Source organism: Ursus americanus, chromosome 23 (genome assembly GCF_024610735.1).
Source record: "Ursus americanus isolate L20-20 chromosome 23, mUrsAme1.1.p, whole genome shotgun sequence".
In the NCBI taxonomy this organism is placed as follows: domain Eukaryota; kingdom Metazoa; phylum Chordata; class Mammalia; order Carnivora; family Ursidae; genus Ursus; species Ursus americanus.
Genome location: NC_142149.1, coordinates 5,006,671 through 5,034,351, shown reverse-complemented (window position 1 = coordinate 5,034,351; position 27,681 = coordinate 5,006,671). Strand labels below are relative to the sequence as shown.

At 61.8% G+C, this 27,681-nt stretch overlaps 2 protein-coding genes across 4 annotated transcripts; one reads left to right on the top strand and one right to left on the bottom strand.

Annotated features, from left to right (window-relative positions):
* Positions 1–929: 929 nt before the first annotated feature.
* On the top strand, positions 930–2,215 carry AANAT (aralkylamine N-acetyltransferase). Its single transcript, XM_045813952.2, has 3 exons — positions 930–1,107; positions 1,393–1,547; positions 1,910–2,215. Exons 1-3 carry the CDS (start codon positions 945–947, stop codon positions 2,213–2,215), a joined length of 624 nt encoding a protein of 207 aa, XP_045669908.2. The 5' UTR covers positions 930–944.
* Positions 2,216–2,943: 728 nt separating this feature from the next.
* On the bottom strand, positions 2,944–27,681 carry RHBDF2 (rhomboid 5 homolog 2). 3 transcript variants are annotated; one of them, XM_045814271.2, is made up of 19 exons: positions 27,395–27,681; positions 15,376–15,565; positions 12,308–12,472; positions 11,432–11,559; positions 10,721–10,916; positions 10,427–10,630; positions 9,328–9,456; positions 8,850–8,968; positions 8,518–8,712; positions 7,418–7,529; positions 7,125–7,199; positions 6,792–6,953; positions 6,334–6,443; positions 6,118–6,181; positions 5,914–6,008; positions 5,603–5,678; positions 5,355–5,455; positions 5,003–5,156; positions 2,944–4,309 (listed from the first exon to the last, which is right to left on the bottom strand). In XM_045814271.2, the coding sequence occupies exons 3-19, from the start codon at positions 12,449–12,451 to the stop codon at positions 3,890–3,892; spliced, it is 2,484 nt and encodes an 827-aa protein (XP_045670227.2). In that variant the 5' UTR covers positions 12,452–12,472; positions 15,376–15,565; positions 27,395–27,681; the 3' UTR covers positions 2,944–3,889. The 3 variants fall into 3 exon arrangements, with proteins under 3 accessions (XP_045670227.2, XP_045670228.2, XP_045670229.2); XM_045814272.2 differs by lacking the exon at positions 27,395–27,681 and adding an exon at positions 26,714–26,801; XM_045814273.2 differs by lacking the exon at positions 27,395–27,681 and adding an exon at positions 18,838–19,275.

Below are 27,681 nucleotides of genomic sequence, written 5' to 3'. Positions count from 1 at the left end.
GTCCCAGATTGCCCGGGCCCCTGCGCCAGCAGACGACCTCCAGGGTGAGTGGCTCTGCGGTGGAGACATTGGGCCCCTGCTCAGAGTCCTCATAAGTGGCCCCCCCATCCTCCCACCCCCGGCTCCCGGCTTTAGGAGCAGAAGCTACCCTGCTCGGGGCTTCTGGGCCAGGGGAGAAAAGGTGGAGGAGGGAGGGCAAGGCAAATATGAAGAATCTGCAAGAGCATCGTGGGAGAGACATACAGAGTGCCATAGGGGCACCGTCAGATGCCCTCCAGGCCCACTCCCCCCTACCTCCTCAGACTCCCCCATCCTCCCGATGCCCTCATGTGTGCGTGGTCCAATGTGAGGCCATCAGAGTCAACGTGAAAGCTCCTGGAGGACCCACTTCGATTAAGGGTCTTTTTCTCCAGGGCCGACGGCGGAAGTTGCCTAAAACGCCGCAGCCACCGCACCCTACGCCCAAAGAACTGGCAAGGCCCCTCCTGGGCAGGTGAGACAGACCGACCCACCCCTCGCATCGCTGTGTCGGACGTGGGCAGTGGTCACCCCTCCCACCTTGGGCAGCAGTGTTGGGGTGCCTCCCATTCCATGGAGCCCTGCCCACCCCGTCCATCGCCTCCTGGGACTTAGAGGTACCTGGAGGGCAGTGAGGCCAGGATCGGAGGATTGGAAGGGCTGCTCCGCGGGTGCTTCTGGCTGAGAGGGAGCGGTGGGGAGAGGGCACCAACATTTATAGCCCCCAGAATCCGCACCGGGACTCGCCCAACCCCAGGTCCCTCTACAAAAGAGGCAAGGTGCACCCTCCCCCTGGCCTGCCCCTATTGGAGATGAGGGCCGTACCCCTGACCCTCACTCCTCTGCGATAGGTGCTGGAGGGCCCTTTTAGGCGACGAAGACCACTTCTGAAGTTGGGGCATCCCAAGGAGGCACCGGCAGCCAAGATGGCCACACAGAGCGCACACGGCCTGGAGCCCAAGGCCTCGGACCTGCGGCCTGGGATCCCAGAGACCCCAGGCCGCCCGCGGCGCCACACGCTTCCTGCCAGTGAGTTCCGCTGCCTCACTCCGGAGGATGCCACCAGCGTGTTTGAGATCGAGCGCGAAGGTGAGCGGGGCCCCGCCAAGGGTCTGGGTGCCGACCTCCCCCCCGCCCTGCAGCTGCCCCGTGGGGAGGAGTCGTCCCTGGTGGGAGCAGATTGGAGGTGTATTTCTGTGTGCATGCACGTGTGTTCAGGAAAGCGGGCACAGGAACGGCCCTGAATCCTGTTTTCTTGCGGGAGAGGCGGCCGTCGGGTGGGTGGGTGGGAGAACCCACCCGGGCTTCTGAGCAGATGCCTGGTGCGCGGTGGCCAGCGGCCAGTGACGTCACCCGCCACGCCTCCCCCTGCAGCCTTCATCTCTGTCTTGGGCATCTGCCCCTTGTATCTGGATGAGGTCAAGCACTTCCTGACCCTGTGTCCAGAGCTGTCCCTGGGCTGGTTCCAGGAAGGCCGCCTCGTGGCCTTCATCATCGGCTCGCTTTGGGACCAGGAGAGACTCACTCAGGTGAGGGCAGGATGGGGCTGGGACGCTCAGCCGCTGGAAAGCCTCTGGAAGGGAGGCTGCCACCCCCAAGCCCTGGCTTCTCTTGCTCAGAGGGAGGCAGAGGAGCCCAGGGGCTGGAATTTCTTCCTCTGGTCCTCTGCGGGGTCAAAAAGACTCACCTCTTCGGGGCTCAAAGGCCTTCATGAAGGGCCCTCCATGGGGTGGAGGGTAGAGTTCCCAATTTGGGGCCCTCCACGGGTGGGAAGGGAGCCCCGTTTGGAGGCACTCAGGAGACACTTGCTCTCGGCTGGGTGGGGGTAGCTTGGGTGGGAGGCAGGGATGGGCAGAAGCGGGTCTGGACTCACGTCCCTGCCGGTTCCCAGGAGTCGCTGACGCTGCACCGGCCCAGGGGCCGCACCGCCCACCTGCACGTGCTGGCCGTGCACCACGCTTGCCGGCGGCAGGGCAAGGGCTCCGTGTTGATGTGGCGCTACCTGCACCACCTGGGCGGCCAGCCGGACGTGCGCCGGGCCGTGCTCATGTGTGAGGACAGACTGGTGCCCTTCTACCAGAGGTTCGGCTTCAGCCTCGTGGGCCCGTGCGCCTTCACGCTGGGCTCGTTCACCTTCACGGAGCTGCAGTGCTCCACGCGGGGCCACGCCTCCCTGCGGCGGAACAGCGGCTGCTGAACCCGGCGCCCCCCGACCCGGCTGCCGCCCCTCGGTGCCCACAGCCACGTGCTGGGGCTGCGGGGAGGCGGGCTGGGGGCTCCCAGCGTCCCCTTCTCTCCCCAGCCCGGGCTGCATGCCAAACTGTGCCGGAGGTGGGGCTGGGTTGGTAACTGGGGACAGCAGGAGGTGTCCTGCGACCCGCCTGGTGACACGCTCACTCTCGGGAACCCGTGGTGGGCCCTCCGGGCAGGCAGCCTCCTCGTCCTCACGGTGCCTGGTGCTCGGAAGGCCCTTATTCTCCCCAGCCTCAGGGATTCCCCATCTTGTCCTCAGCCCTGGAATGGGGGTAGCTAGGAGCAGGGAAGTGCAGGGGGTGCCTCCCAGCTCCCCCCATGTGCCCCCCACCCCTGGCCTCAGACACCCTGGGTCCCCTTCCCTCTAATAAAGTAGTTGTGCTGCATAAGCTCTCAGGTGGCTTTCTGTGCGGGGTGAGGTAGCGGGTGAAGCACAGTGAAGGACGAAGGCTATGCCTCCCCCCCACTGTCTCTGGCAGGGCAGCCCGCCCCTCGCTGTTCCTGGGGTCCAAGGATTTGACCCAGCCCTCTCAAGGGACCCCCTGAGGCTTTCCATGGGACCCCAAACCTGGTTTCTGGTCCAATCAAATCCCCCACGAGTTTTCCACCATCCCTTTGGGTCCAGGCCCTGCCCCTGAGCTCATGGCTGACCCCCCACCAACAAAAAGTCCCAGCTTTCACTCTGCCAGAGCCCCTCAGGTCAAAACATGATACTTGTACAGAATAGCATTTAATACATTTGAGACATCATTCATATAAAGTTAGCGTTACTTTTAAAAATTAGAACCATGATATAAACCAGTAAAAAATGGGCCTGACTCAGCCTTAGGCAACCCCCGGGAGCAGGTCCTTGAGGTGGCCCAGCCCCCGGCCCCACTGGGGCAGAGGTGAGGCAGAGTGGGGTAGGGCCAGCCTTCTCAGAGCCAGCCCCAGAAGGCAGAACACTGACTCAAAGGGAGGGCCGGACAGACAGAGAGGGGACAACCTCTGTTCGCAATGATCAAGGGGAGGCCCTCGGCTTCCCAGCCTCGCTATGTCTCCATGCTCTTTCTTTGCCCCAGCCCATGGCAAAGCCTTTCCCACAAGTCTGGTCCAGGAGCATTAAGGGCAGGCTCACCAGGCCACTGCTGAATGAGGGGCACGGGCTCATAGGGCAGGGTGGTGAGGCCGTGGTGAGGCAGGGGTGGGAACCTGGCGGGAACCCTGGCCACGTCCCAGTGAAGGCACACCCACAGTAATGGGGTGTGTGCGTGGCAGGGAGGCAGGCACCAGCAGGGGGAGGACCCTGGGAAGGAGAGCAGCTCACCCCTCCGCAGGGGTCCTGCTGTCAGGGAAGAGGCGGGAAGCCGGGGCCCGAGTCCCTGCGTTGTGGAGAAGCGCACGCTCGGAGGGTCCCCCAGACTGAGGAAGGGCGGCCTCGCTCCCCCGAGGAACCCGCCTTTGTGACTGTCACGGCGGAGTCAGAGTGGCCTGGTGGAGGGAGGGCCGGGGCTCCCGGCCGCGGGTCTCTGGAGTGCAGGGTGGGGCGCCCCGCAGACAGGCAGCCGGTCCCAGGCCCGGGCCTGGCGCCATCCGTGTTCTATGGGCTGCCGCGGCGCCCAGCCCCGCCGGGCGGGGGTCAGTGCAGCACCTGGTCCAGCTCGTACTTCTCGCAGAAGCGGCTGGTGAAGGGGAAGCAGGTGAGGTACTCGATCCAGGGCCAGTTGACGGGGTAGACGCAGAGCCAGATGACCAGCGAGGCGAAGAGGCCGGCGAAGACCAGCAGCGAGACCAGGATGAGGGCCCGCTTGCGGTACTTGTCGCTGGTGCCGAAGGTGATGTAGGGCAGGAAGGCGAAGGCCAGCAGCAGCCCGCTGAGGAAGCCGAAGATGTGGGCAATGTTGTCGATCCAGGGCAGGAGGCCGCAGACGAAGAGGAAGAGCACGATGGCCGACAGGTTCAGGAAGGCCTTCCAGGGCCGCTCCAGCAGCTGCCAGCTCTGGAACAGCTCCACGAAGAGGCAGGCGAGGAGGCCGAACTGCGACCCCGCCGGGCCCACCTGGGGCAGAGAGGGGTGGGGAGCGGTGTCACTCCTGGGTGCCGGGGGGAAGCCGGGGCACAGCCGGGCTGCAGCACGGGGACCCCGGTCCTCCTACGGGTGGGCTCCTCCCAGGGGTGGGGACCTGGCCGCCGAGGCTCCTGGACCAAAGCGGGGCCTGTTGCACCCACGCTCTCTGCCAGCACGGAGGACCGACTGCGTGCCCAGTGTGCGGTCTGTGCAGTGAGCAGGACGGACAGGCCTACGCGAGGCTGCACACGGCGGGACGGCAGACCCCGAGCGAGCAGAGGGCGTGGGGTTGAACTGATCGAGAAACTGTCACTGTCTCTGTGGGTCACGAACGTGTGCACGTTGGAGATTTCACACAGCTCAACCCACAGCTATGTGACATGCGGGTAGGCAGGCAAGGGTCACGGTCACGAAGAGAAATGAAGCAGAGAAGGGGAACGCAGTGACGGACAGGGTCTGGGGTGTCTTTCTGGAGGTGATGCCCGAGCATGACGCACTGGCCTCGCTGTTCCCTTGCTCCCGGGGATTAGCGGATCAGCCAGTAAGCCCACGGCTAAGCCGTCCATCTGCTGTCGAGCCTGGCCCGGGAGGGGCTGTGTGTCCCTCAGCAGCTCTGGGGGCGGGGGGGGGGGTGGTGGAGCGCGGGAGCAGCAGGCCCTCCCTGCCCGTCCCCCGAGTCCCTACCTCCGCCCGGTATGGGAGGAAGATGGCGCTGGCGAGGTTGCCGGTGATGCCGCTGAGGACAAAGATGATGGCGATGCGGTGCCAGCCGGCCAGCTTCTCCAGGTCCCGCAGGATGGTCATTTGGAAGACCACAGACACCAAGCAGTGCACCACGCTGGGGAGGGGGCACAGCAGGCGTCAGCCGTCCCATACCTGCCCCCGGCTGCCAGCCAGGCCTTCAGGAGCCGTGGGGTCTGGCAGGCCGAACCGGCTGTGCCCTGGCCCGGGAGTCCTCCTCCTTGGGCCCGGGGGCAGGGGGGCGGACCGCACAGGGGTGGGGGGTGGGAGGGGCGGGCAGCGAGGAGCCTTTTACCCAGCGTGGAGGAACAGAGACAGCCAGAGCCTGTAGAACTGATCCGGGACCTCGGGGTTGAGGAAGGGCAGCAGCCCACACACCTTGTCCAGGCAGTGCACCTGAGGGCAAGCATGTGGCAGTCGGTGCCTGCGACCCCGCCGGCCCGACGTGGGCGTGGGCTGGGGGGCAGAGCCAGACACCTGCAGGAGGGGAGGCACGAGGCCAGCTCCAGCACGGTGCCGCACTCACCGGGGGCCCTGCCTCACCTGGGAGCAGAGTGTTGCCTCTTCATGGAAATAGCCGTGCATGAATTCACAGTATTCCCGGGTGGTGATCTCACAGCTAGGGGGACAGGGAGGCAAAGGGATACGTCACAGCCCCGAGGACCCCTGCCCACTGGCAGAAGGGGTGCCCCTCTGCGGGGACCCCAGCTCCGGGGCAGGCTCCCCTTCCTCCTGCTCACACCATGGGCGACCCCAGCGCGGGGGAGGGAGGACACTAGCCCGGGTGGCAGGTGGCAACAGCAGCACGGGCAGCTCTGGCGGGGAGCTCAGGCAGAGCGCCGGGGCTGGCTTACCTGCCCTTGGTGCCAATGCAGCAGGGGCGGCCCTTGATCTGGCAGTCCATGTGCAGGAAGCCGGTGCGGTTACTCTTGGCCTGCTCGGTGCAGATCTGCAGGGGGGGGATGCCCACACCGGGTTGGGCCCGAGCGGCAGCAGGCACCCCTTCCTAGACCATTCTCCCTGCCCTTCCTAGACCATTCTCCACCCCGGACACTCACTGGCCACTTGGTGATGTCATCGGGCCAGATGTGGGCACCGCTGGAGGCCGGCTCCTCACAGGTTCTGGAGGCAGAGATCAGAGGGGGCACAATGAGGAGCTATGGCCCACCCCCAGCCCACCACACCCACCCCCTAACATGCCCGGGGGGAGGCCCAGACAGGATGCTCAACCCCAGCTTCTCACAGCCCAGCTGGGGGCCACCCTGAGACTGTACCTGGGGTCTTGGTGACACACTGCCCCTGACGTCCGCTTCTGGCCCAGATCAGACTTGTCCATGGGGGGCCCCGTATCATCCTGCCACTTGACAAAAGTGGCCAAAGTCTCCTGGAGGACAGAGGAGGGTTGGCTGCGGCTCGCATAATGCCATCCCCATTACAGTGGGCAAGGGACCCTCTAGTCAGGGGCTCTTCCCCTGGTCCCCAGGGCTCAGGCCCATCTCCCAGACCTCCACCCCCCCGCTCAGTTCCTCTTGGGAACGTCACTTCCTTCCCGTCTCCGGGCTGGGGAGGTCAGCACTCTCTGTGCAGGGCCACGTACAGGGGTATGTGGGGCCAGGAAGGAGGGAGGGGATGTGGTCACTGTCCTCGAGGGCCCCTCCCCTATGCTGGGGCAAGTAAAGACGGTGCACAGGACCAGAGTGGGGCTGGCAGGGGTTGGAGGGCCTGGCCCCACCGAGCAGTCCTTCCGCTGGGTCTGGATGCAGCCCGAGTGGTCATTCTGGACACAGCAGCCCGAGTCCCGCTCCAGGTCTCGCTCCCGAAGCACCAGCTGCTTGATCTGCTGGTCCCTCCGGATGCAGGGGGAGAACTTGGCTCCCAGGTGGATCAAATCAATCTGGGGGAGGGGAAGAGTGAGCCTGGGCCCAGAGCCGGCCACTCTGTTGAATTTCCCCTGAAGGTCCCTGATAAGGGGGGCTCCTAGGCCAGCTGACCCCTCCCCAGTGGGGGGCGACAGGGCCCCAGCGTTCCCTGATGAGATGCCGCCCCATCCCCCTGGGCCCCTCACCGAGCTGGGGCCGATCCAGAAGTTCTCCTGCTGGATGTACTTCACGCTTTCATACACACCTTTGTTCCTGAGCACCTGGTGCAGAGGCGGGGGGGGGGGGGTCAGGGGTTTCTCCGTCCCAGGGTAGGGCCCCCAGGGTGGGGCTGAGAGGCAGAGCTATGGTGAGCCCAGAGCACCCTCTTGCATGGGCCAGGCTGTGGCCACGGGAGGGATTCCGTGGCTGATGGCACTGACGCCTCTCAGGAGAGGCTGGGACCCCTAGAAGGGAGCACCCCTTCCTTAGCCTGACTCACCAGCTGAGTGGTGATGTGCTGGGCAAAGCCTACAGGTGCAATGCCGTACGTGCAAATCACCAGCAGCGTGATGATGACGTGGACGAAGGTCAGCCAGTAGGTGAAGTAGGGCCTGGGGACAGAGGCCCCGGGTCAGCAGAGCCGAGCCCACATCCCAGCCCTCAGCCCGCTGAGCCCAGCCCCCATCAGCTCTCGCTTGCTCTCTCCCCACCCCTTCTATTCCCCTCCAAATCACCCTTCACCACAGTGACTGTGAGAACGCACCCCCACATGTCTTTCTCCCAGCTTAAACCCTTAGATGGCTTCCTGCTCCCCTTGGAATAAAGTCTGACATCACCCCCTGCTGCTGGCTGGAGGGGGGACTTACTGTGCCCCCCCCTTCTCCTCTTACAGCTCCTGGAACAAACCACGATCCCTGCAGCCCCGGGGCCTTCGCACACGGCATTTCCTTTGCCAGAGATGCTCTTCACACCTCTCTGCCGGCTAACTCCTGCTCATGCTGGCCGCAGCCCTCCCGGCCAGCCGTCCACTCACTCTGTCCCCGGGGACACTTGCGACACTTGTTATGCATTTTTTGATCTTGGGTTTGAGGTCGATCGGGTCACTGCTCGTGACACACTGTGAGAACTGCCCCTCCCCAATCCTCTGGTTCCCCCCCACGGTCCCCTCACTCAGAGCTTCTAACTGTCCCTCTGGCCCACCCTGCCCTCCCTGTCCCTCCCGTTGGAGCTGTGCCAGGGCCTGTGTGCTGGCGCACAATGAACGCTTGTTGACCGCTGTTGGGAGCCGGGCTAAGGACACAGGCCAAGAGAGCGTGGAGGGTGAAGAGGCAGCAAGCGCCCGGGGATCCTTCCCGGAATCCTTCCCGGGTGACACGCACGCTCGTAGGGCCACCCTGAGGACTCGTCCCCCCTCCCCTCTCCCCTCTCCCACAGGAGCCGCTCCCTAAACACCTGCTGCATTAGGGGGTGCTGCAGGACAGGGTCCTGGGGGGTCAGGAAGTCCCCAGGCCCTCTGGAGGGCTTCTCGGCCCAGCCGGCCGTCCCAGCCCACCGTCCCAGCCCACCGTCGGAGCGGGGAGCCCCAGCGCAGACGCTCACCGGTGGCTGTCGAAGCTCTCCAGCTGCCGCTGCACGGCGCTGCTGATGCTTCGACGGTAGCTGCGGTTCAGCCAGTGGCCCACGACGCCCAGGCCGTAGTGCCGCCTCTTCCGGTCGAAGGCGAAGTGCCTCACCTTGGAGGCGATGCGCTTGCCGCGCCTGGCCCCTGGGGCTGGGGCTCGGCTGGACTCCTTCCTGGTGGGGGATGGCTCTCAGCCTGCGGCCCCTCCCCACGCATCCCAGAAGGGGGCTCAGGAGGGACTTGGCAGTCCCAGAGCCCTTCCCTGCTGGGCCGCCGCCCTGCCCCCGGGGGAAGGATGCCCAGGACTCACAGAGGGGTCTGCACCCCATCGGGGGAGACCGGGGAGGCCGAGCGTGGGATCCCCCGGAAGTAGCTGGCCGAGAGGGGGGGAGACTCAAACACATCATCGGGCATGGAGCTCATTTCTTCCTGGGGTGGGGTGGAGCGGGGGTCACAGGAAAAGAAAGTGTGAGGAGTCACTGTCCCAAATACTGCTCCCAGTACCTCCACTCAAGGACAGAACAAAGCCAGACAGGATCTTTGGGAGGGAAGTGGAAGGCACGTGCCTGTCAGCCACACGGTGGCTCTCCCGGCCGGAACCCTGCCCTGCCAGGTCCTCGACAGGGAGACAGGGGCCCAGGAGTTCCACGAGGTGGCACATCCCATCCCACCAAGGGGCCTTTGGATCTCTCAGGGGCTCCTGGCAGAGTACGATCAAGGTCAGGTCACCTCTCCTAACTCCCAGGCCACCCCGCACCCTGTCCCTGAGGCCCACACCCCATGCTTGCCTTACTAAAAAATGAGGAGTCAAATGTGTCTGCCCCATCGACCACATCCTCCTCCACGAAGCTGGGGTAGGCAAAGCTGCGTTTGACCGCCCGGCACCGCTGTCCCGCGGCGTCCAGCACTGAGCGCCCCTGTGACAGGGCAGAGGCCCGGGCATCAGGCCCAGGTCAGGCGCCACTACCCCCGCCCCTTCCAAAGGAATTGTCAAACCCCTCCTCCCCGGGCAGCACCTTGGGAGACGGGACCCTGCCCAGAGCATGGAGTGTCTGCGGGAAAAGGCCACGAAGCTTCCATAACCCCGAACCCATGGCTCCTCCAAGATTTTCGGTTATCCTCACCTGGCTGACCTCCTGCCCTCTGGCTAGGGCAGCTAGCTCCCCACCACTCCTTCTGTACGCTTACACCCCAAATTTGGGCCATTTCCCCCAGCTCCAGCTTCCTGGCACAGCACAGCAGGCCCCCGTCCGCCTCTCTGACCCCAATCTCTGGCCACTCCTCCTATAAGCACCCCTCACTAAAACCACATCAAACCACGTGCTGCTCCCCAAACGTGCCAGGCCCCCTCTACCTCCAGGCCTTTGCGCGGGCCCTTCCCTCTGCTGAGAATACTATTCCTTTCCTTCCTTCCCGGGGGGAACTTTTCCTTATTTTCCTGGGCTCAGCCCAAGCACCTGTTCTGACATCAGCCCCTTTCCCACGTAGGCCCCAGCGCTCATCACACCGAGTAGTGACATCTGTGCCCCCAGGGCTGGGAGCCCTTCCAGGGCAGTGACACTGGCTCACTTCACTCTGCAGAACGCATGCCCAGCACATCATAGGGGCTGAGTGAACTTGGGTGCAGGGTGCTGCCTGCACGTGTCACTTCCTGCTTTCCCAGCTCGTGTCGGTGCAGACACCGGCTTCCCAAACGACGGAACACTGGGGCTGGAAGGCCATGGGCCAGGCTCCTGGGCTGCAGGGCCCCTCTCTCTGCCAGGTAACCCGGTGCATCCACCACCCTCGGCACAGAAGGACGTACCCGGGTGAGCCCTCGGGGGGATGCTGTGGGGAGAGGGAGGGTCGGACGGTGGGGGCTGGGCAGAGGCGGGGAGGCATCTCGACCTTGAGGAGGGCGGCAGCGGCCTGAAAGCTCATGTGGGCCACAGACATCCTCTTGCGGCGGGGCAGGTGGGAATAGCCAGAGCGGACACTGGTGAAGGAGGTGAGGGACAGGACCCCCGGCGTCAGCGGTGGGTGTGGCGCATGGGGCCTGTCCACCTCATCCGGGTGGCGGAACGCCCGTCCTCGGGCCAGGGGATCCACGATCTGGAAGGAAAGGAGGGAGGGAGTGAGGGAGCAGAGCCGTCGGCCCGGGGCTCAGTCACCGGCCACTCCCGGCCCCCCAGCGGAGCCCACCTTGGGCATCTTGCAGGGTTTCGGAGACTCGGTGCCCTGGAAGGAAGGCGCCTCCTGGCTGGGGAGCTCCAGGTCGCGCTGGCACGAGGCCTTGAGGCGGCCGTAGCGCACGCTGCAGTGGTGCAAGCTCCGCAGCTGCCAGTGCTGCCGCTTCGCCTCCCAGTCGCCGCTGACCCCGAACCACTGGGCCGTGCCCCTGCGGGAGCACGCACACAGCCATGGCCGCGAGCACGGGGCCCACGACAGCCACGATGGGACAGGGCATGCGCTCGTGCGGGGTGCCGGGGGATGTGCGCAGGGCAGGGGACGCGGGAGGGGGCGGGAGGGGACAGGGCACGTGTGCATGCAGTGGAAGGGGCAGATCGGCTCCCACTCTTGCCCCTGGGTTGGGACCCAGTGACCAGACGAGAGGGGTGGAACAGAGTCCAGGGCTGAAGCTGGGCTGGGCAGGCTTCTGGGAGCCAGCCGAGGGCCAGTGCCTCCCCCCAGCCCCTGCTCCTTGAACCCCCAGCCTCCACACTGTGACTTTCTACAAGGCACACATCCCCCTTGGGCCTCTGTTTCCCCCCGTAACACGCACGTTCCAGCCCTGCAGGGAGGGCTGCTCACGAAGGCCTGCCTACTCGAGGAAGGGGACACGGGGGGCCAGGCCCAGGGAAGGTCCCCAGGGCCACTGGGGGCAGGAGCGGGGGGCGGGGGAAGGGTGCTCACTTGCGGATGCTCTGGGATAGGGAGGCCTGGCGGCGGAAGCCAGGGCGCTTCTCGGAGCTGCCCTCCTGCCATCGTCCCCGTGGCTCCTGGAGGCTGACGCTCTTCACGTAGGCTGGGTTCCTGGGCCTCTGTGGGAGGCAGGGCGGGGGGACAGGCTGGGACTGGGTGGAGCCCAGATCCTGGGCTCACTCTTCTTTGGCTCCCTCTGCCAGAACCCCGAGAACACACCTCACCCCTTATTTACACGCCTGAGCTGCTTTTCTTCCGACTGTAAAGTCACTCAGTCTTTACGGTCTTCAACGAGCCCTAGCGTGATTTCCTAACTCCGTCCACAGCACTCGCCCCGGGCTCCCCATATGCAAACCAGCCCCCGGGGTGAGTGGGTGGCGCCGACACAGCACCCCTTTATGCCCCGGGACACTGTTTCAAGGCTGCTCTCAATAAGCCCTTTATGGAGCATTGCTCTAGCCTGTCTTCATTTCCATTCTCCATGGCAGCCAGGCGCTGTGGGGTCAGGCTGCTGCTGCCCAGCACGCGGGGTCCCTTCCCCCAAGTCTGACAGCCCCTCGGGGGCCCCAGGCAGGTAATAGAAACAGCCGATCCTGGTGGAACTGGGAGCCTTTCTCGAGAACTGTGCTTCCCGTCTCCCCGGCCACCGACCACCAGGAGACGGCCACCGACCACCAGGAGACGCAGCTCCTGCGCTCAGAGCCCGCTCCCTGTGACGTCTGCGGCCAGGGAGGAGGGGGCGCAGGCCTAAGTCAGGGGTGACACAGGCAGCGGGGTCTCAGGCAGAAGGGGCCTCCTCCGCTCAGTGTTGTGTGGGCACAGCTGTCGCCTGTGGCTGGGCAGCGAGCCTCCAGGCTGCCCGCTTACCTGGGGCAGCATGCTGGTCTGCTCGCCAGGGGCTGGGGTCTCGGGGGGCGGGATGGTGATGGACAGGTTGGGCGGCTTCCGGCTCTGCAGGCGGCTGCTGGACACAGAGGAGACGCTCTCACCATTCTTGTCAGCGGACGCCATGGTGGGCCGGGGGCAGGGCGGCTGGAATGGAAACGGAGAGGGGCACGAGTGTGTAGACTGGTGGCGAGACAGCACCCGGGGGCCCGGGCTGAGAACAACCTGCAGAGATTCGGTCCGGCCTAACTCGGGGGTCCAAACCGTGTGGCAGAGACTCAACCTGAACTGGGTGGGGTTAGGCAAGCAGGTCTATTTCTGTCCTTTGTTTGCATTCCAGGCCCTCGGGGGCCTAGGGAATCCCCACCTGTCCACCTGCTACCATTGGTGGTCTCTCGGCTTCCGGCAAGGACCACACCCAGGAAGGAGCCGGAGGGCAAAGGACAGAGCTGCAGTGAACTTGGCAGCTTCTCTGACCTTGGGGCAGGGCTTGGGGGAGGGCAAGAAGGCTCCAGGGTAAGCCGGTGCCCTAGCCCAAAACGAGAGGTCCACAGCTGTGCAGAGAGCAGGTGGTCTCTGAGCAGTCATCCCTGGGTTTCTCACGAGGAAGTGGCGGCTCGGCCTCATTACCAGATAGATGGGAAAGCCACCATGCTGGCTCCTGTCCCCTGGGTGCCTGGTTCCTTTTTCAAAGGTAACTGAAACTGCCAGCTGTTTGGTACTATTTTCTTTCCATGGAGGCAAAAAGTTAATCCCAATGATAAAAGGGGTCTACGCTCATTGCAAAAACAAAACACAAAAAGGCTCAGGTGATTACAAAGCCGAAAGTGAACTCCTAGTCTGCCTGTCAGCCCGTCTCCCAGGAAAGAGCCTCTTTGCACCCGGAAAAGGATACACGTACCTAAAATTTCACACGCTCACACCGTACCTTTTCTAGCGTAGGGCGCACATCAGTGCATACGGACAGACCTGCCTTACCCTTTTTCTTTTTTTTAGTAGGCTCTGGAGCAAAACGTGGGGTGGAGATCAAGAGCCGGATGCCCCACCGACTGAGCCATCCAGGCGCCCCGACCTTATGTTTCTTGACGACTGCAAAGCTTTCATGGAATGGAATGCACCAGGATTTAATTAATCCCAGACTGATGGCTGTTTAGGGTGTTTTCGGCATTTGGGACTCCTGTCCAGTGTTAACCAACACCTTGCCTAGACCGTGTGCGTGTCCCAGAGCTATCCCAAGACAAACTTCTAGAAGCGGAACTGCTGGGTTGAAGTGTAAGTACATCTTGCATTTCAGTGGATCCTGTGAAATGGCCCTGCCAAGACCAGGTGGCAATTTACGACCCTCCCCGCCCCCCCCCAAATCTGGGGCTTGTCCACACTTGCTTGTGCCCCCCACAACGCTTCCCCTCTGATTCCACCAGAATCAACACTCTGCCTGTCCTATTCTCCCTTCCTCGCTCACTCTGCTCTTTTTCTGGCCCAAATCCTTAGCTATTTCCTCTCCCCACTTCCCAAAGCTGCTGCAGCAGGTCTGGTTTCTCTTCCCCTAGCATAAGACCAGGGACTCCACATCCATCTGCCAACACAGTGCTGACCCCGGGTGTGTGCAGACCCGGGGAGAGTCACATGGGAGCCCTCCAGGTAAGGGCGCGTGGGACCACCGTGTGCTGGAAGGGTGACACAGCAGCCCCACGTGACCCGGGTCCGTCTGTCGTCCCCTCCATCTTTACCCGGCCCCCCAGAGCCACCCTCTTCTCTCACCTGAGGGATCCTAGCGGCCTCCCGACCACTCCACCTGCTCCCCCTCAAGCCCCCACCCTCGTGACCACCTGCCACGCAGCAACAGACATCACCTTTTAAAAGCACCAATCACACCACGATATTCTCCACTCAACACTGTCCCAGGATTTCCCGTTCTCACTTCAAGTCCACGCTTCTCACTGGGGCCTCTGGGCCCCGAGTGGCTTTGTGTCCTCCTCGCCCCTGACCTGGCCACTCTGGGCCCTCCCTGTCTGGCACCTGCTAAGCTCTGCTAGGAGGCACCGAGGGGCTGTGGTCAAAAGCACACGCGGCAGCTGGGTGGTCTGGCCTTGACCTGCACTTGACCACGAGTCACCCACATCCTCGCCTGGTAACGGGGGAAAGACCTCCCCCAAGAGAGGTGCCCTGAGCGTCAAATGAGACGCTCGGGCAGTGTGTGCACACGGAAACTTGTTCTGGAATGTTCACAGCAGCATGTTCATCAGAAACAAGAGGTGGAAACAACCCAGAGGCCCAACGATAGGCCAACGGCTACACCAAAGATGTTCCGTGCACACACTGGGACTGAGTCAGCCACAAACAGGAATGCAACACCGACACGGGGTCCAGCACGGCTGAACCTTAAGGATGTTCTGTGAAGCGAAAGAAGCCAGACACAAAAGACCACACACTCTAGAAAGCCCACAACAGAAAGATGAGTTGTTGCTTCTGGCTGGGGCGGGGGTGGGGGGGAGACAGCAGCTAAAGGGTGGGTCTCACTCTGAAGTGATGGAAACGTTCTGAAGCTGCCCGTGGTGACGGTTGCACAGACCTATGAATATACTAAAAACCACTGAATTGTACGCTTTAAATGGATGTAGTTTATGTGGATTAAATGGATTAAATATGAATTAGAGCTCAACGAAGCTGTCAAAAAAGTCTCAGGCAGATGCTCCATAAACATTAGGCCTCTGCCTGTGTTTGTCCCTCCATCTCCTTATCAGATCATCACACAGTGCAGCAGGTAGCATCTTCCTATCATGCTGGTTCCAGCTTGCGTGCCACCTCCTCCAGGGAGCCCTCCCTGACTGCCGGAGCAGCCACCCTCCCCCCCGCCCCGCCCCCGCTTCAAGTCTCTCCATCGCTTTACCCGGGTCACCTGCCTCTCCCTGCCTTATTCACGGTTGCAACTTCACCTCCAGCAGAGTACTGGCCCACAGGTAATATCGGTATGTATTGCTGGAAAAAAACCAAGCAAGCAAAGTGGCTGGTGCCTTGGGTCCAGCCCGCTGGGCTACCCAGATTCCTACCTTCAGAGTTCGGACTGAGCTCACTGCTTCCTGGGTCTTGTTGCAGAGATCTTCAGAGCATGTTCTAGTCCTTCCCTCACTCCGTGCAGATGCTCCGGGGTCGGTCAAGCTTCAGCTCCGTGCAGAGGTGGACAGATGCCAAGATAGAGGCTTCCAGGCCAAACAGGGCCGCTCCCTTGGTGCACACAGCCTATAGGGAAGGAAGGGCAGGCTCAAGCAGCCGTGCTGGGAACAACGCACCTTTCAATCTTCCTGACCTCAGTCTCTGCGTCTGTAAAATGGGGATGATTCCACTGGCCTCCTGGGTGAGGGATGAAGAGATCTGTTTTCCCCACCTGGAGTAAGGACCCCTTGTGATGGGCTGGGCACTCACACTGCCAGGCAGCCAGGGGCTCTAGCCTCAGAGCATTTACCTAAAAAAATCACCTGCAGACCCCCACTCTGGGCTGGGAACCCCAAATCAGGACGGTCTCTACTTTTTTTTTTTTTCCTGTTTCAACATAACTTCATGAGAAACATTTAACTTAAAAACAAAGTGTTGGCTGTCTTCTGATTAAGGTTTCCTTTCGAATAGAGAAAGGCAGATATTTAAGGCCACGTTCAAATGACTTAGAAGTGTTTCTTTGTTGTACTGGCTCTTTAAACGATTTATTGCAGTCAGATGCACACAACATAAAGCTCAGCATGTGAGACCGAGTAACTCGGTGGCACTCCCCGTTAGGAGGTCCTCCTTGAGCAGAACCCCGAAGGCTGCTGGCGCAGGACAGGCCACGCCTCCACGCGCGTCATCCCACTTTGTCCCCAAAACCCCCTTCAAAGTAGACATCTGCCATCGCTCCCATTTTATGGATGGGAATGGAGGGAGGTTCAGAGGGATTAAGTAACCTGCCAACGCTCACACAGCCAGGAAGGGGAACAGCTGGGTCTCTTCAGGAGATGGAAGCCACCCCCGCCCCCTGCCACCGAAGCTAGGGCACGCTGGGGGCCGGACAGCCCTCTATCAGGGTGACACAGGACAGCCCAGTCCGGAGGGAAACTTAGTTTTACTCAACAGCACTTGGCAACCTCTGTTTCTCAGAGGCCTAGGGTTACCCAAAGGGTCCAAGGGGCTGTCGCGGGGCAAACCGGAGGCTGGGGGCAGGTCTGTACGGCAAAGACTTCCAGCCACGGGAGAGAGGAACTTCGGGTGTGGGGGGGCGCCCGAGAGGGATGTGAGGCAGAGCTGGGGGCCCGAGCTTTCTGCTTGAGGGTTTGCCCGACAGACTCGGGCAGCCTTCCTTCTACCCCAAGTGCTGGGAGTCCTGACCCCACAGCTCAGCGCAGGCCGGCAGCGGGTAACAAGGCCCCTCAGAGATCACGGGCAGATGGGCCTCAGTGCTGGGCCGGCTGGCTCCTCAGATGCCACTCTGCCTCTGCTCTGGGGGCAGTTCCAAGGCAACAGCCTCCCCTGGGCCCCTGGATGGAAAGTTCTCCAGTCTGGTCTCCTTTGGGACCAGGGTGCAGTGAGAGGGCACCAGGCAGGCACTGTCCTGCACTGAGGAGGGAAGGAGGCAGGCGGTGGAGGAAGGCTGGGAGGGGAGAGCTGCCGAGTCTGAGGCTGGGTGAGGTCACCGAGCACATAGGCTCCTCCTGGAGCTCAGTGCTGATCACTCTCTCTCAGAGTAAGCACCCAGTGCCCTTCAGAACCTGTCTCCACCCCCCGCAGACACACATGCCCTGCAGGTCCCCAGCCCATACTTCCTCATCTGAGGCCCTGCACTGGCACGCTGGGCTCCACCTCATCCACCTGGGCAATGGCAGGTGAAATGTCACCTCCTCCAGGAAGACTGCCCTGTCACCACCAGACAGAATCAACTGCTTTCTCACCTGCCTGTGTGCAGGTATCCCTAGCAGAGTAGCACCAAATCTGGAGGTTAGCTCCCACTAATGGCTAACGGGATGGGAGGCGGGGGGGGGGGGGGGGCATAAGCATGGTTGCAGACTGTCAGTCCACACGGACCCTGGACAAAAACTATCCCCCCCAGTCCTACACTCAGCCCACGAAGTGAGTGGCCTATTCTGGAAGGCTCCATGAAGTGCCCTCCACCCTGCTGTGGCTCCGTGACCACTGTGGGCCAAGGACAGCAGATGCAGTCCCAGGATGAGCCCCCCCGGACCTCCTGTTCCCCTCTCCCCACTCACAGCCTGGACTCCCCGGCCTGGGCCCTGCTGTGTTGCTGGCATCTGTGCCAACATCCTGACACTGGGGAGACTGGACTGGCCCCAGGGCACTTCTGGGGGCCACAGGGAGAAGTGGCTGGGCCCCGGAGAGCAAAGGCAGGGCTGGGGACACACCTTCCTGGGGAGGAGCATGGTATCTAACAGATCTATTTTCACCACCTTCCTGGGCAATGCCGAGTTCTGGCCTGTAGCCAGCTTTACCCCCTGGCCTCGGTTTCCTTCTCTGTTAAGCAAGGGAGTTGGACAAAGTGATAGCCCAGCTTTGAGACCCAGGAAGCCCACAGTTTAGTATAAAACACCACTTTCCCACAGCCCCTCTCCACCAAAGAGGGGAGAGCCTGCTCCTGAGACTGCCCCCAACTTGTGCAGAAATGGTAGGCAGGTATACCAGAAGCCCAGTTCCTTCCTTGGGGGTGGTAGGGGGCAGAGGGTAGGGTTGGCAGTATGGCGGGGGGGGGGGTGTACAGAACCCAAGTCTAGGGCATGGAGGAACCCAGACGGAAAAAAGTGCTGGACCTTTGGGAGCACCCCACCCAACACATATCTCCCACGCCCCAGAAATGCTTGCTCATTGTAGAGGAAATTGTGACATCCTGGGACAAGGCTTCCTCCTGGCCCACAGTCACATCCGCTGCTCTACGACCCCAGGGCTACCGCAGCACCCAGACTGTGGGCTGGGGAGGGGGGCCTTGTGTGGAAGGACTGAAAGCCTGCCCCACCCAGCAAGGCCAATGCCACCTGCCCAAGCTGGATCCTGGCCTCAGTGGGGCCTTCCCCAGAGAAAGGCTTTCGGCCCCAGCCCAGAGCAGCTGGGCCTGGTAGAGGGAGGGGACTTAGGGTGGGGTCCATCATGGGGTGCGGGTGGGGAAGACTCAAAGAAAAAGTGCAGAGTTCAAATCATCCTGAGGTACCCATGGGTTGACACGTCTGTACAACCCCCCTCCCCGGGGACCAGCGGTGTAACCCGGCTAAGAGCAGCCAGGATCAGGCACATAGGACAGAAACGCAGACTCAGGATCTGGTTTCCCCCCAAAGGCTGGGGCTGGGCACTGCCAGCTAAACACAGCGGCAGTAAACAAGGCCTCGGCCAGAGAGGTCCCCCGACACAGCTCTACCAGGGTGCACTCAGGCAGGGTGCTGGGGAAGCGTCCCCTCCCTTCAAGCCTGCTGCCCCCCCCCCCCGCTGTCCCCTCCCCACCTGCCCCCAGGGGGCGGGCTCCAGTCCCTTCTCTCCCTCCCCACCTGCGGGCCACCAACAGAAGGCTCCGCTGGTCTTGCTGATGGCAGATGGGGTCTCTGCGATTCCCAGGCTCAGAGGACTTCACGAACCAGGGCCGGGCGTGGGCAACAGCTACAGTTCCAGACGGAAACAGGAGGCCACTGACATCAGGGCTTAGCCTGTGCGGCCAGAACTGAGGACAAAGGGAAGGAAGGGGCCCTTGGACAAGGGGTAACAAGCATCCCGTCCAGCAAAGAGGCAGACCACTACTAACCACTAGATTCGATCAGGAATTCAAGGGGACCTCCCCTTGTTGGGGGTGGGGGGCACACAGGTCCCCCGAACCCAGGAAATAAACTGCCCCCTGGCCCGGGCTTGGAGCTGTGGTGAGTGGGCAGTGTGGAGGGAAGGAAGACGGCCTGGGGCTGCTGGGAACCTGTCTGTCCCCTGATGAATCACAGGATGACAGGGTGACAGCCAGGAGCAAGGAAGTGGCCTCTCTCCCCTGCTTCCCTGACACAGAAACTGAAACTGGCTGGCCCCTCCCCACAGCCTTCTGGGAACCAGGGCGTTTTTAGAAAGCTGCAGAGAGGAAGCTGGCCCTCGCCCACTGTGCAACCCCCAGCAAAACCCCGAGTTCTGCTGACCTCGGGGAAGTTGCTCCAGCTCCCCTCGAGACCCGGAAGAGGCAGCTTATGTAAAGGCTGTCATCTAACCTGGTCTCCCAACCGGACACATGCGTCCCGATGGCCCCTGACTCACCCCAGCACCTCGCTGCCCTGCCAAGTGCAGGGGGCCGGAGCCAAGGGCAGGGAAGTGCCAAGCAGATGCCAAGGGTCTGGGGACAGACTTAGGACGAGAAAATGCAAAGACAGAAAGGGAAGGGGACACTGCGTCCCCCCTCGGAGGCTACGAACTCTCACTTGCTTGCTGGTCAGAGTTAGAGAAGCCAGTGGGTCCCCATCCCTGTCCTTCCCTCCCAGCGAGCACCCACTTCCCCAGAGATGCAAGTCCACGGACACAATGGCGCTGCTGTGCCGGGAGGCTGCGCGTCGGCCCCGCGATGAAGAGGGAAACGAAAGGCACCTGCGGGTTTGCGCCCCTCCCACAGGTAGAGCCCCTATTTCTCCACCCCAACACCTTGAAGGGCTTTGCTCAAACTCAGTTCAGAAGATAAAGAATGGGGAGGGGGAAGCAGGTTCAGGGGCTTGATGACCCACTGGCTTTTCCCCATCAGACCCCAGGTGTTGGACTCCCAGTGACCCAGTTAGGGTGGCTTGGGTGGCACAGCCGACCACAGACATGGGAAGTGGGTGCTGGGCTCCAGGCCCAGGGTAGGAGCATGTGGGAGTGTGGGGGGGCGTGCCAAGTTCTTAGAGTGCTGCAGACCCCAACACCCCTTTGTACCACCCACCAGGCTTTCTCGGGACCACACACCCCTGGGGCGGGCAGAGATGTGAATGCCCCATCCTCTGCGGGGGCCCTGGGTCCAGGAAGCTGGCTGAGCTGGGTTACAGGGGCAGGCAGCACTAAATGCCACCAGGTGTCCCCAGCTGGACACAGTGCTGGACCCTGCCCCCCAGGTGCCCTCCCAGAGGGACCTCTGGAACTTTCTGGACTCCAGAAGCTGACTGTAGAAGCACAGAAGGGGATAGCGGCTGAGCCGGGATGCAGGTGCCCTCCCACACCCCAGGAAAGCAGCAGCTCCCAGAGCCTGGGGGCCAACTGCTGCTTGCGGACAACAGAGGGAAGGGACCACAGGGACTGGTCCTAGGGGGGCCCTGCCCAACAGCCCAGCCACCTCTGGGAAGGAGACATGTTCTGTCCCGGTTCTGCTGCTCCCTGAACATCGCTGTGAAGGGGAGGAGTCAGAGGTGGCGCTGGAGGTCCAGAAGGCCCTGGTCCTTTCTGGGGCTGATACGGGGCACGGGAAGGCTCCTGGAGAGGGAGCATGAGCCATTGGACACCATGTCGACCTGAGCTTGACACCAACTGGCTTTGCTCCAAACACGCAAGAGGACTTGCCTCTCCTAGAATCTTGAGATACCGGCATTTTTTTTTCAAGTTTATTTATTATTTTGGTCATCTCTGCACCCAGTGTGGGGCTGGAACTCACAACCCTGAGATCAAGAGCCACACGCTCCCCCAACTGAGCCGCCCGGGCGCCCTGGGAACTGAGTTTTCACTGGTCCTTGGCACTCGCAGAGGCCTAGCACAGGCTTGGTGCTTGGGAGAAGGATGGAGTACAACATCGGTTAGGGAGCAGGGGAGGCCCACTTCACTCCTGCTGGAAGCTCCTGACACCGCGGGGTGACGGGCGGTTTCCAGACATGACCACACTCAGTACACAGAGCAGGGCTCTGTCTTGGGCTTGCAAGGGTGGGGTCCACCTAATTTCCACCCAGTTCCTTGTGGCCTGTCTCTAGACAGTGAAAGCACTGTCCAGCTGAGGGAAACAGGTCTGGGTCCAACCCTAAATGCTGTGAACTCTTAGGCAAGCCACTTAACGTCTCTGACCCTAGTCTGTTTATGCTAGAAGATGCTACGTAGCCCCCCAGGAGTCTGAAATCTGGGTGGCTTTGTCACCATTAGCTAGGGCTCACCGTGCGTGTGCACGCAGCTGAGGGACGAAGGTTTACCATAGCTACGGAGAGGTAAGCACCCAACCCAGGGTCACTCAGCCAGAAGTCAGGCCCTGGGCTGCCTGGGGTCCTTCATCTTGATCCACTCAGGCTGGGGCTCTGGGTGCCCCTCACTTCTGGAGGCCCAGGCTGGCCCCACAGCTGGGAGGGAGCATGCCAGGCAAACAATTTTCAGCTTGTAAATAGTCATTAAGGAGCTAATAAACCTGACTTCCCAGAACCCTGCCCCGGAGCTTGCTGCTTCCCCAGGAGAGGCTGGCCCCAGCCCCAATGACGACTGAGCTTCAGGGCACTTGGACATGGGCCCATCTGGGGGTGTAGGGCTCTGTAAATCCCTACTTGCCGCAGCCCCCTGCCTCACTTCGGGGCAGCATGGATTCTCTCGTTGAGGAACGAGGAGGGCTATGGGGGGGGGGGGACAAAGACAGGACTCAAACCCTCACTTGGCCACTTACCTGCTGGGAGACTTTGGGCAAGTTACCACTTCGGAGCCTCGGTTTCCTCTGCTGTGAAATGGGGTGATGTCCCCTCAAACCCGCCGATTAAGCAGAGATGACATGAGGTTATGAATGTACAGGGCCCGGCACACAATCAACGGCCACTAATTGGCAGCCTCTTTCATTCCTGGCTGACCGCTGCTCCCTAGTCTATCGGAGCCGAGGGCCCGGGAGGTAACAGATCCTCTATTTGACAAGTAGGGAAATTGAGGCTCAGACACATCAAGTCACCGGTCCCACGTCCCACTGTTGGGAAGGGGTGGTGCCTTCTGCCACCCCGGAACTGGTGAGGCAAAGTGGCCAAAATATGGGCCTGGGTTGGTGACCAAGGTGCTGGGGATGAGTTTAGGCGTGGGCCTCGGAGCCTCGTGAGCTCCTCCTAGTCCCCTAGGCAGAAATGACATCACCTGGCACTTAGGTAGTAGGGCTTTCTCAAACATTCTCTCATGCCGTCTGTCCGTATCTCATTATCACCAGTGGCTGACAAGGCGAGAGCAAGGAATCAGGCCATATTTCAGTTCCAAGTTCTGTTCCTGCCCCATCCCCCAGTGGGTCCCCTATCTCCTGCTCCAGGCCTTCTGAAGGCCACCCTGGAGGCCTGACCTGGGGAGGGCCGTCTGGAGAGGGAAGAGATGCTTCTGGCTGTCAGGGGGTGGACCACCTGACGATGCTCTTGGCACAGGCTCTGGGGCCACATGTGGGAAGCAGACGAGAAAACCAAGGCTCCGAATGGCTTACCCCGTTCCTGGCCCCACGGGCCTGGCCAGAGGGAGCAGAGCTGAGGGTCCCCGCCTCCATGACCCCCTCAGCCCTCCTCATGACATACATGCAGGCAGACAGGGAAAAGCCCTGGCTGGGTGGAATCAGCACGTCCTGGCCTGAGGCTCCCCTCCCACGGCCAAGCCCACCCTCAGTCCCCTCAGCCTCCGTGTGGCAGGGGTCCCCATCCCAGACTGGGCCACTTCTGCAGAGTAATGATAGCACTGCTATTCTTCGACATGCTCTCAGCGAGCCCTCCCAACAGCTCACGAGGCAAGGCCCCTGTCATCACCATGAGCCTGTGCCAAGGGCACACAGACACGCTCCTAACAGCAGGCATGATGTCATTATCCTGACAGCTCCTACCTCAGACTCCGGGCCCAAGACTTCCCATGCATTACCCCTGGAACCCTCTCAGCAACCGGTCCCGACGGACTACTGCTACCCCACAGGATAGCTGAGGAGACTGCGGCACGGACCACAAGTGACCGTCATTCTACTGACACTACCTCATGGGCCACCGTGGCTGCCAGCTTCCGGGCCTCACTCCTTGGCTCCCCATGCTGGGAATCACCCTCCTACCGTCCTCCCACCCTCCTGGCCCGCATCCCTGACTGGCACTGCCCACTTAGCTCCAACCACTCTCCTGGCACCCCACCCCCACAACATGCCTCTGGCAGCTTCTGAACTACAAACAAATGACTTGTGTCTGGGTCCCTGGATAAGTTTACGCAATGACGGAATGTGACTACTGTGGCTCTCGTACGTCCCTGAAGATGAGTCGATGAATCTTTCTTTACACTCAGATCTAACTCCCATAGGGAAGCAACAGAAACTTTATGGGCTGTGGGGGAAAAGCCCTTGTTTTCCCCCAGGGATGGGCCAGGTGGGGCAACTCCTCCTAGCCTATGTCCTGAGAGCCGGCCTCGCCCGGGCACCTCCCCAACCTGGCCACCACCCGCGAGGTTAGCCGCACTCCCAGAGGGCGCTGGTGACCCCGCCAGTCCTCCCCCAGCCTGGCTCAGCTGGATAGGAAACTGGGAGCAAATGTGTGAGCTCACTCTGGAAATCCCCATGGGTGGCCAGGACAACACTGAAGACTGCTCCAGAGTGGGTGCTTCAGACCCGAGGAGATGTGTAGACATGGAGGAGGCAGCCCGGAGAGGTCATCTCCCCAGATGTGGCAGCATGGGACAGGCAGGAGGCCGAGGCCACCCCACTCCTGCCAACACGCATTCTGAACCAAAGAGAAGCACCAAGGGGTCATTCCTTTCACCTGTTTTTGTTTAAGGTGTTTTTTTTTTTAATCTTACTTAAGTAATCTCTATACCCGATAATGGGGTTCAAACTTATGACCCCAAGATCAAGTCACATGCTCTCCTGAGCTAGCCAGGTGCCCTCATTCAAGTCACCCGCACACAAACAGGTCCGTGCACGCACAGACACACCCCCTGACTCCTTCCTGCTCGTATCTGCTCTCTCATCTAGCACAGAGTACCCCAAGTTGACAGAAACGCTGTGAAGAGCTCTGGCCACCAGGAAAAACACCACCAGAGAGGAAGAGCCAGACCGAGACCCCGGTGGCCTCCGTGATGTATTTGTGGTATGAGTAATTCCTCCTCTGAGAGGAACAGGAGTCCCCTCCTGGGCTGTGTGTGTGTGTGTGTGTGTGTCTTACACCACGTACAGCTGTAGCTCGCAGGAGAGCGAACCAGACAGGAGTTGGCTGGTGGCTTAGCAGCAGGCAGGCACAAGGTTCTGAGGCCGGGCCTGGGAACCACAGCCCAGGCTCAGTATCAGGCTCTGCCGCTTAATTCCTGAACAACTGAACACTGGTTTTGAGTGCTGCTTTGTGCCATGAGAGACACACCGAAGATGGAGGCCACTATTACAGTTTTTTGTTCAACAAAAGGATGGGGTGTCACTCCAGCCCTTTAAAGTTAAAAGCAAACAAAAACACCGACCAGGAACTGCCACCTGCTCTTCTTGCCTTGCCAGAGTTCCCAGGCCAGGAGGCCAGGGTCCAGAAGTGAACAGGATGGGGGCAATGGACACTGTCAGGAAACAGGAAGGGAGGGCAGTGGTGGCCTGGGCTCCTGGGGACGGACAGCTGCTTCACTCCATCCCACCCCTCTAGAACAGCCCCCCACTTCCACCCCCCGAGTACTGGGCCAATGTTCCTAAGCCCAACGCAAACCAGAGTCGTCCCTGCTGGGGTCCCCCTGGCCTGGCGCTTGGCTAACACCAGGAGCAGGGGTGCCTTGCTCTGTCAGCAGCGGGGCCTACAGTGGGGTCTCTTGTCTAACCCAGGGTTCCCACAGCCACAGAGGATTTTTTTTTTTTCCAGGAGGGAAGCAATTTGGGGGAGCCACAGGGAATTAGAAGCCTGTTAGTCCTTGGATGTTATTTTCCTGGTGTACGTAACTGGAAGAGTTAGGTGTCAGTTTAGGAAGGAAAATTCCAGCAGGTCACATGGCACCAGGAGTCCATGCCTGTCTCAGCAATCCAGCTTTGGGAAAATCTATGAGAACAGAGCTCCCCCTTTCCCCCCACCCAGGGGGATATTTGAGCTCCAGGGCTGCCCTGGCTCAGCCTGCATGGGAGGCTGCCTTACGGGTGAAGCACTCCGGGCCTGAGCTGTGAGAGGGCCCTGTTCCCAGCCCCTGGGACTCAGCTCCTCCCCCACAGCACCCAGACCTGCTGGCAGAGACTGTGGTTTGAGCAGGGAAGAGGCAGGTTTATGGCAAAGGAAGCCTATTGCTAGGGGAATAACTGCCCTCGCACTTCTTATCTCATTTAAGTTTATTTTGTTCCTCCCCTAACCCCTGGGGGAAACTAAGGCAAGCAGGGGAAGTCAATGAGAAGTAACCTGATGGAGCAGGTGCGGCTCCAGGGTCTTTGAACCCACCCCGGGCACTGACATTTTTGGCTGCCTCATTCTTTGTGGTGGGAAGCCGTCCTGGGCACTGTAAGATGTTTTTGCGGCATCCCTGGCCTGTACGCACCAGACGCCAATAACAACAGCACTCCCCTCCTTCGCCTGAGCTGTGACAACCAAACTGTCTCCAGACATTGTCAAGTATCTCCTGGCACCAAAAACAGGTGCCCTGGTTGAGAACCGCGGCTCTAAAACAAGCGTCACTCTTCCCTCCGCCCTACCGACAGAGTGCACCGCAACAGAGAGGCTGGGCTCATCTTCTTACGGGCCAATGTCACCAACATGGGGTCCTAAATCTAGCCACTTGGGCACCAGCAGCCAGTGCACGTGTGGGGTCTTTGGCAGGCCTTCCCCCCCCCCCCCCGCCGCCCCCGTTCAGACACACCCTCCCAGGAGCTCCAACCCTTCGGCTTTCCCCGCTTAGTGTTCCACCAGATTAGGCAGGGACTGAGACCTCGGCTTCCCCTCTGCCCTGGGATGGGAAAGTACGTCTAGCAGACATAACCCCTTCTAACCTTAACCTAACCTTCCCAAGGCCTTCAGTCCAGAAGTCAGGACTTCTGGGTCCAATTTCTGAGCTCCAAGCTGTGACTCCACTCTCCCGCACCTATTTCCACCCTGGGGAGGCTGAAAGCACAAACTTCGCCCCGGAGTTTAAAGGGGAGGGAAGGGTCTGAGTTCCAGGCGCTTCTGGGAGGAAGGCGGGACCGCGCGGTCCTGTCCCCTGCCAGTCCCCTCTCTTCCTCCCGGGGCCTTAAACTTCTGCCCAGTCGTCGTGCCCTCCCCACATCTGGGGACCCGTGGCCAAGGGACCCCTTCGGCGTCTTGTCCCAGCCGAGCCCCAGGGACCGGCAGACCCGGTCCAGCAGCCCCGTCCGAGTCCAGCCCCGACCTCTGGCCTCCGGCGCGGCCCACGTGGGGCCCGAGCGCTCCGGCAGGGCGGACACCCTCGCCCGCCGCGCACCGCCGCCCCAGGCGAGGCTCGGGCCCGACCCCGCGGACCCCTATGGCGCCTGTGGCCCTGCAGCCGCGTGCCGAGCTCCGCCCTTTGCCCCGCGCTCACCTCCCTGCGGCCCCACGTCCCCTGGACGCAGCTCCGAGCGGCGCGGGCCGGCGGCTGGGCGGTGGCTCTTGGGGGCGGGGCCCCGGCGCTCCGCCTCTTCCCTACCTGCGCGCGGGCGGCGGGGGCGGGGCCGGGCGGCGGGGGGCGGGCCCGGGCCCGGGGGGCGGGGCCAGGGCTCAGGAAGGCGCGGAACGCCGAGGCGCCCCGGACTTGCGCGGGTCGCTGGGGGCTCCACTCCCTGGGGGGTCGGGGGGGGTTCCCACCTGGGCAGAACCCTGTTTTCCGCCGGAGGTGGTGCCTTCCGGGCGCCGTCCTCTCCTTCCCGGACAAAGCGCATGACCTAGGTCTGCACTGACATCACGTCACCGCCCCCCCCAGAAAAGTCACTCCGATGACGACCACCTCCCATCCGCTCCCGCCAGCTCCCTCATTCTAAGGCCAAGTAGGCCTCTTCCTCGAACCTTTAGTCCGTAAGTTCCTTGAAACGCATTTGGAGCATCTCAATTACTCCAAATCCTGCCGCCGCTCCCGCCTCAGGAAAGCCTCTGATCTTGGCCCTCCTCATCTTCCTGGGGACGGAGGCGCCCTCCTAGGCCCAGTCTGGCTCAACTTCCCCCGCCCCCATCCCCCCGCCGCCCGGGGCAGGAGTGCGGGTCCCTGGGAGAAGCCCGCGCTGGGTACCTGCGTGGGTGGCCGGGGTCTCTGGAGGAGTCACGGCCATCTCCTTAAGGGCCACCCAGTGAAAACTCACGTTGTCTCTGGCCCGGCGACACACACCCTTCCTGATGGGGCAGAACCTCGGCTCACGCGGGCGCCTGTAGCAGGAGAAGAAAGCGCTCAGGATCTGGAGATTCGGTGGGGCCCGCCTCCAGGACACGGGCCCTCGGCCCAGGCCCTGGCCCCGGCCCCTCTGAGCCTGTTTTTAATTTGCAAAGTTGCAAAGCCTGCCCGGGCTTCTCACGTGGTTG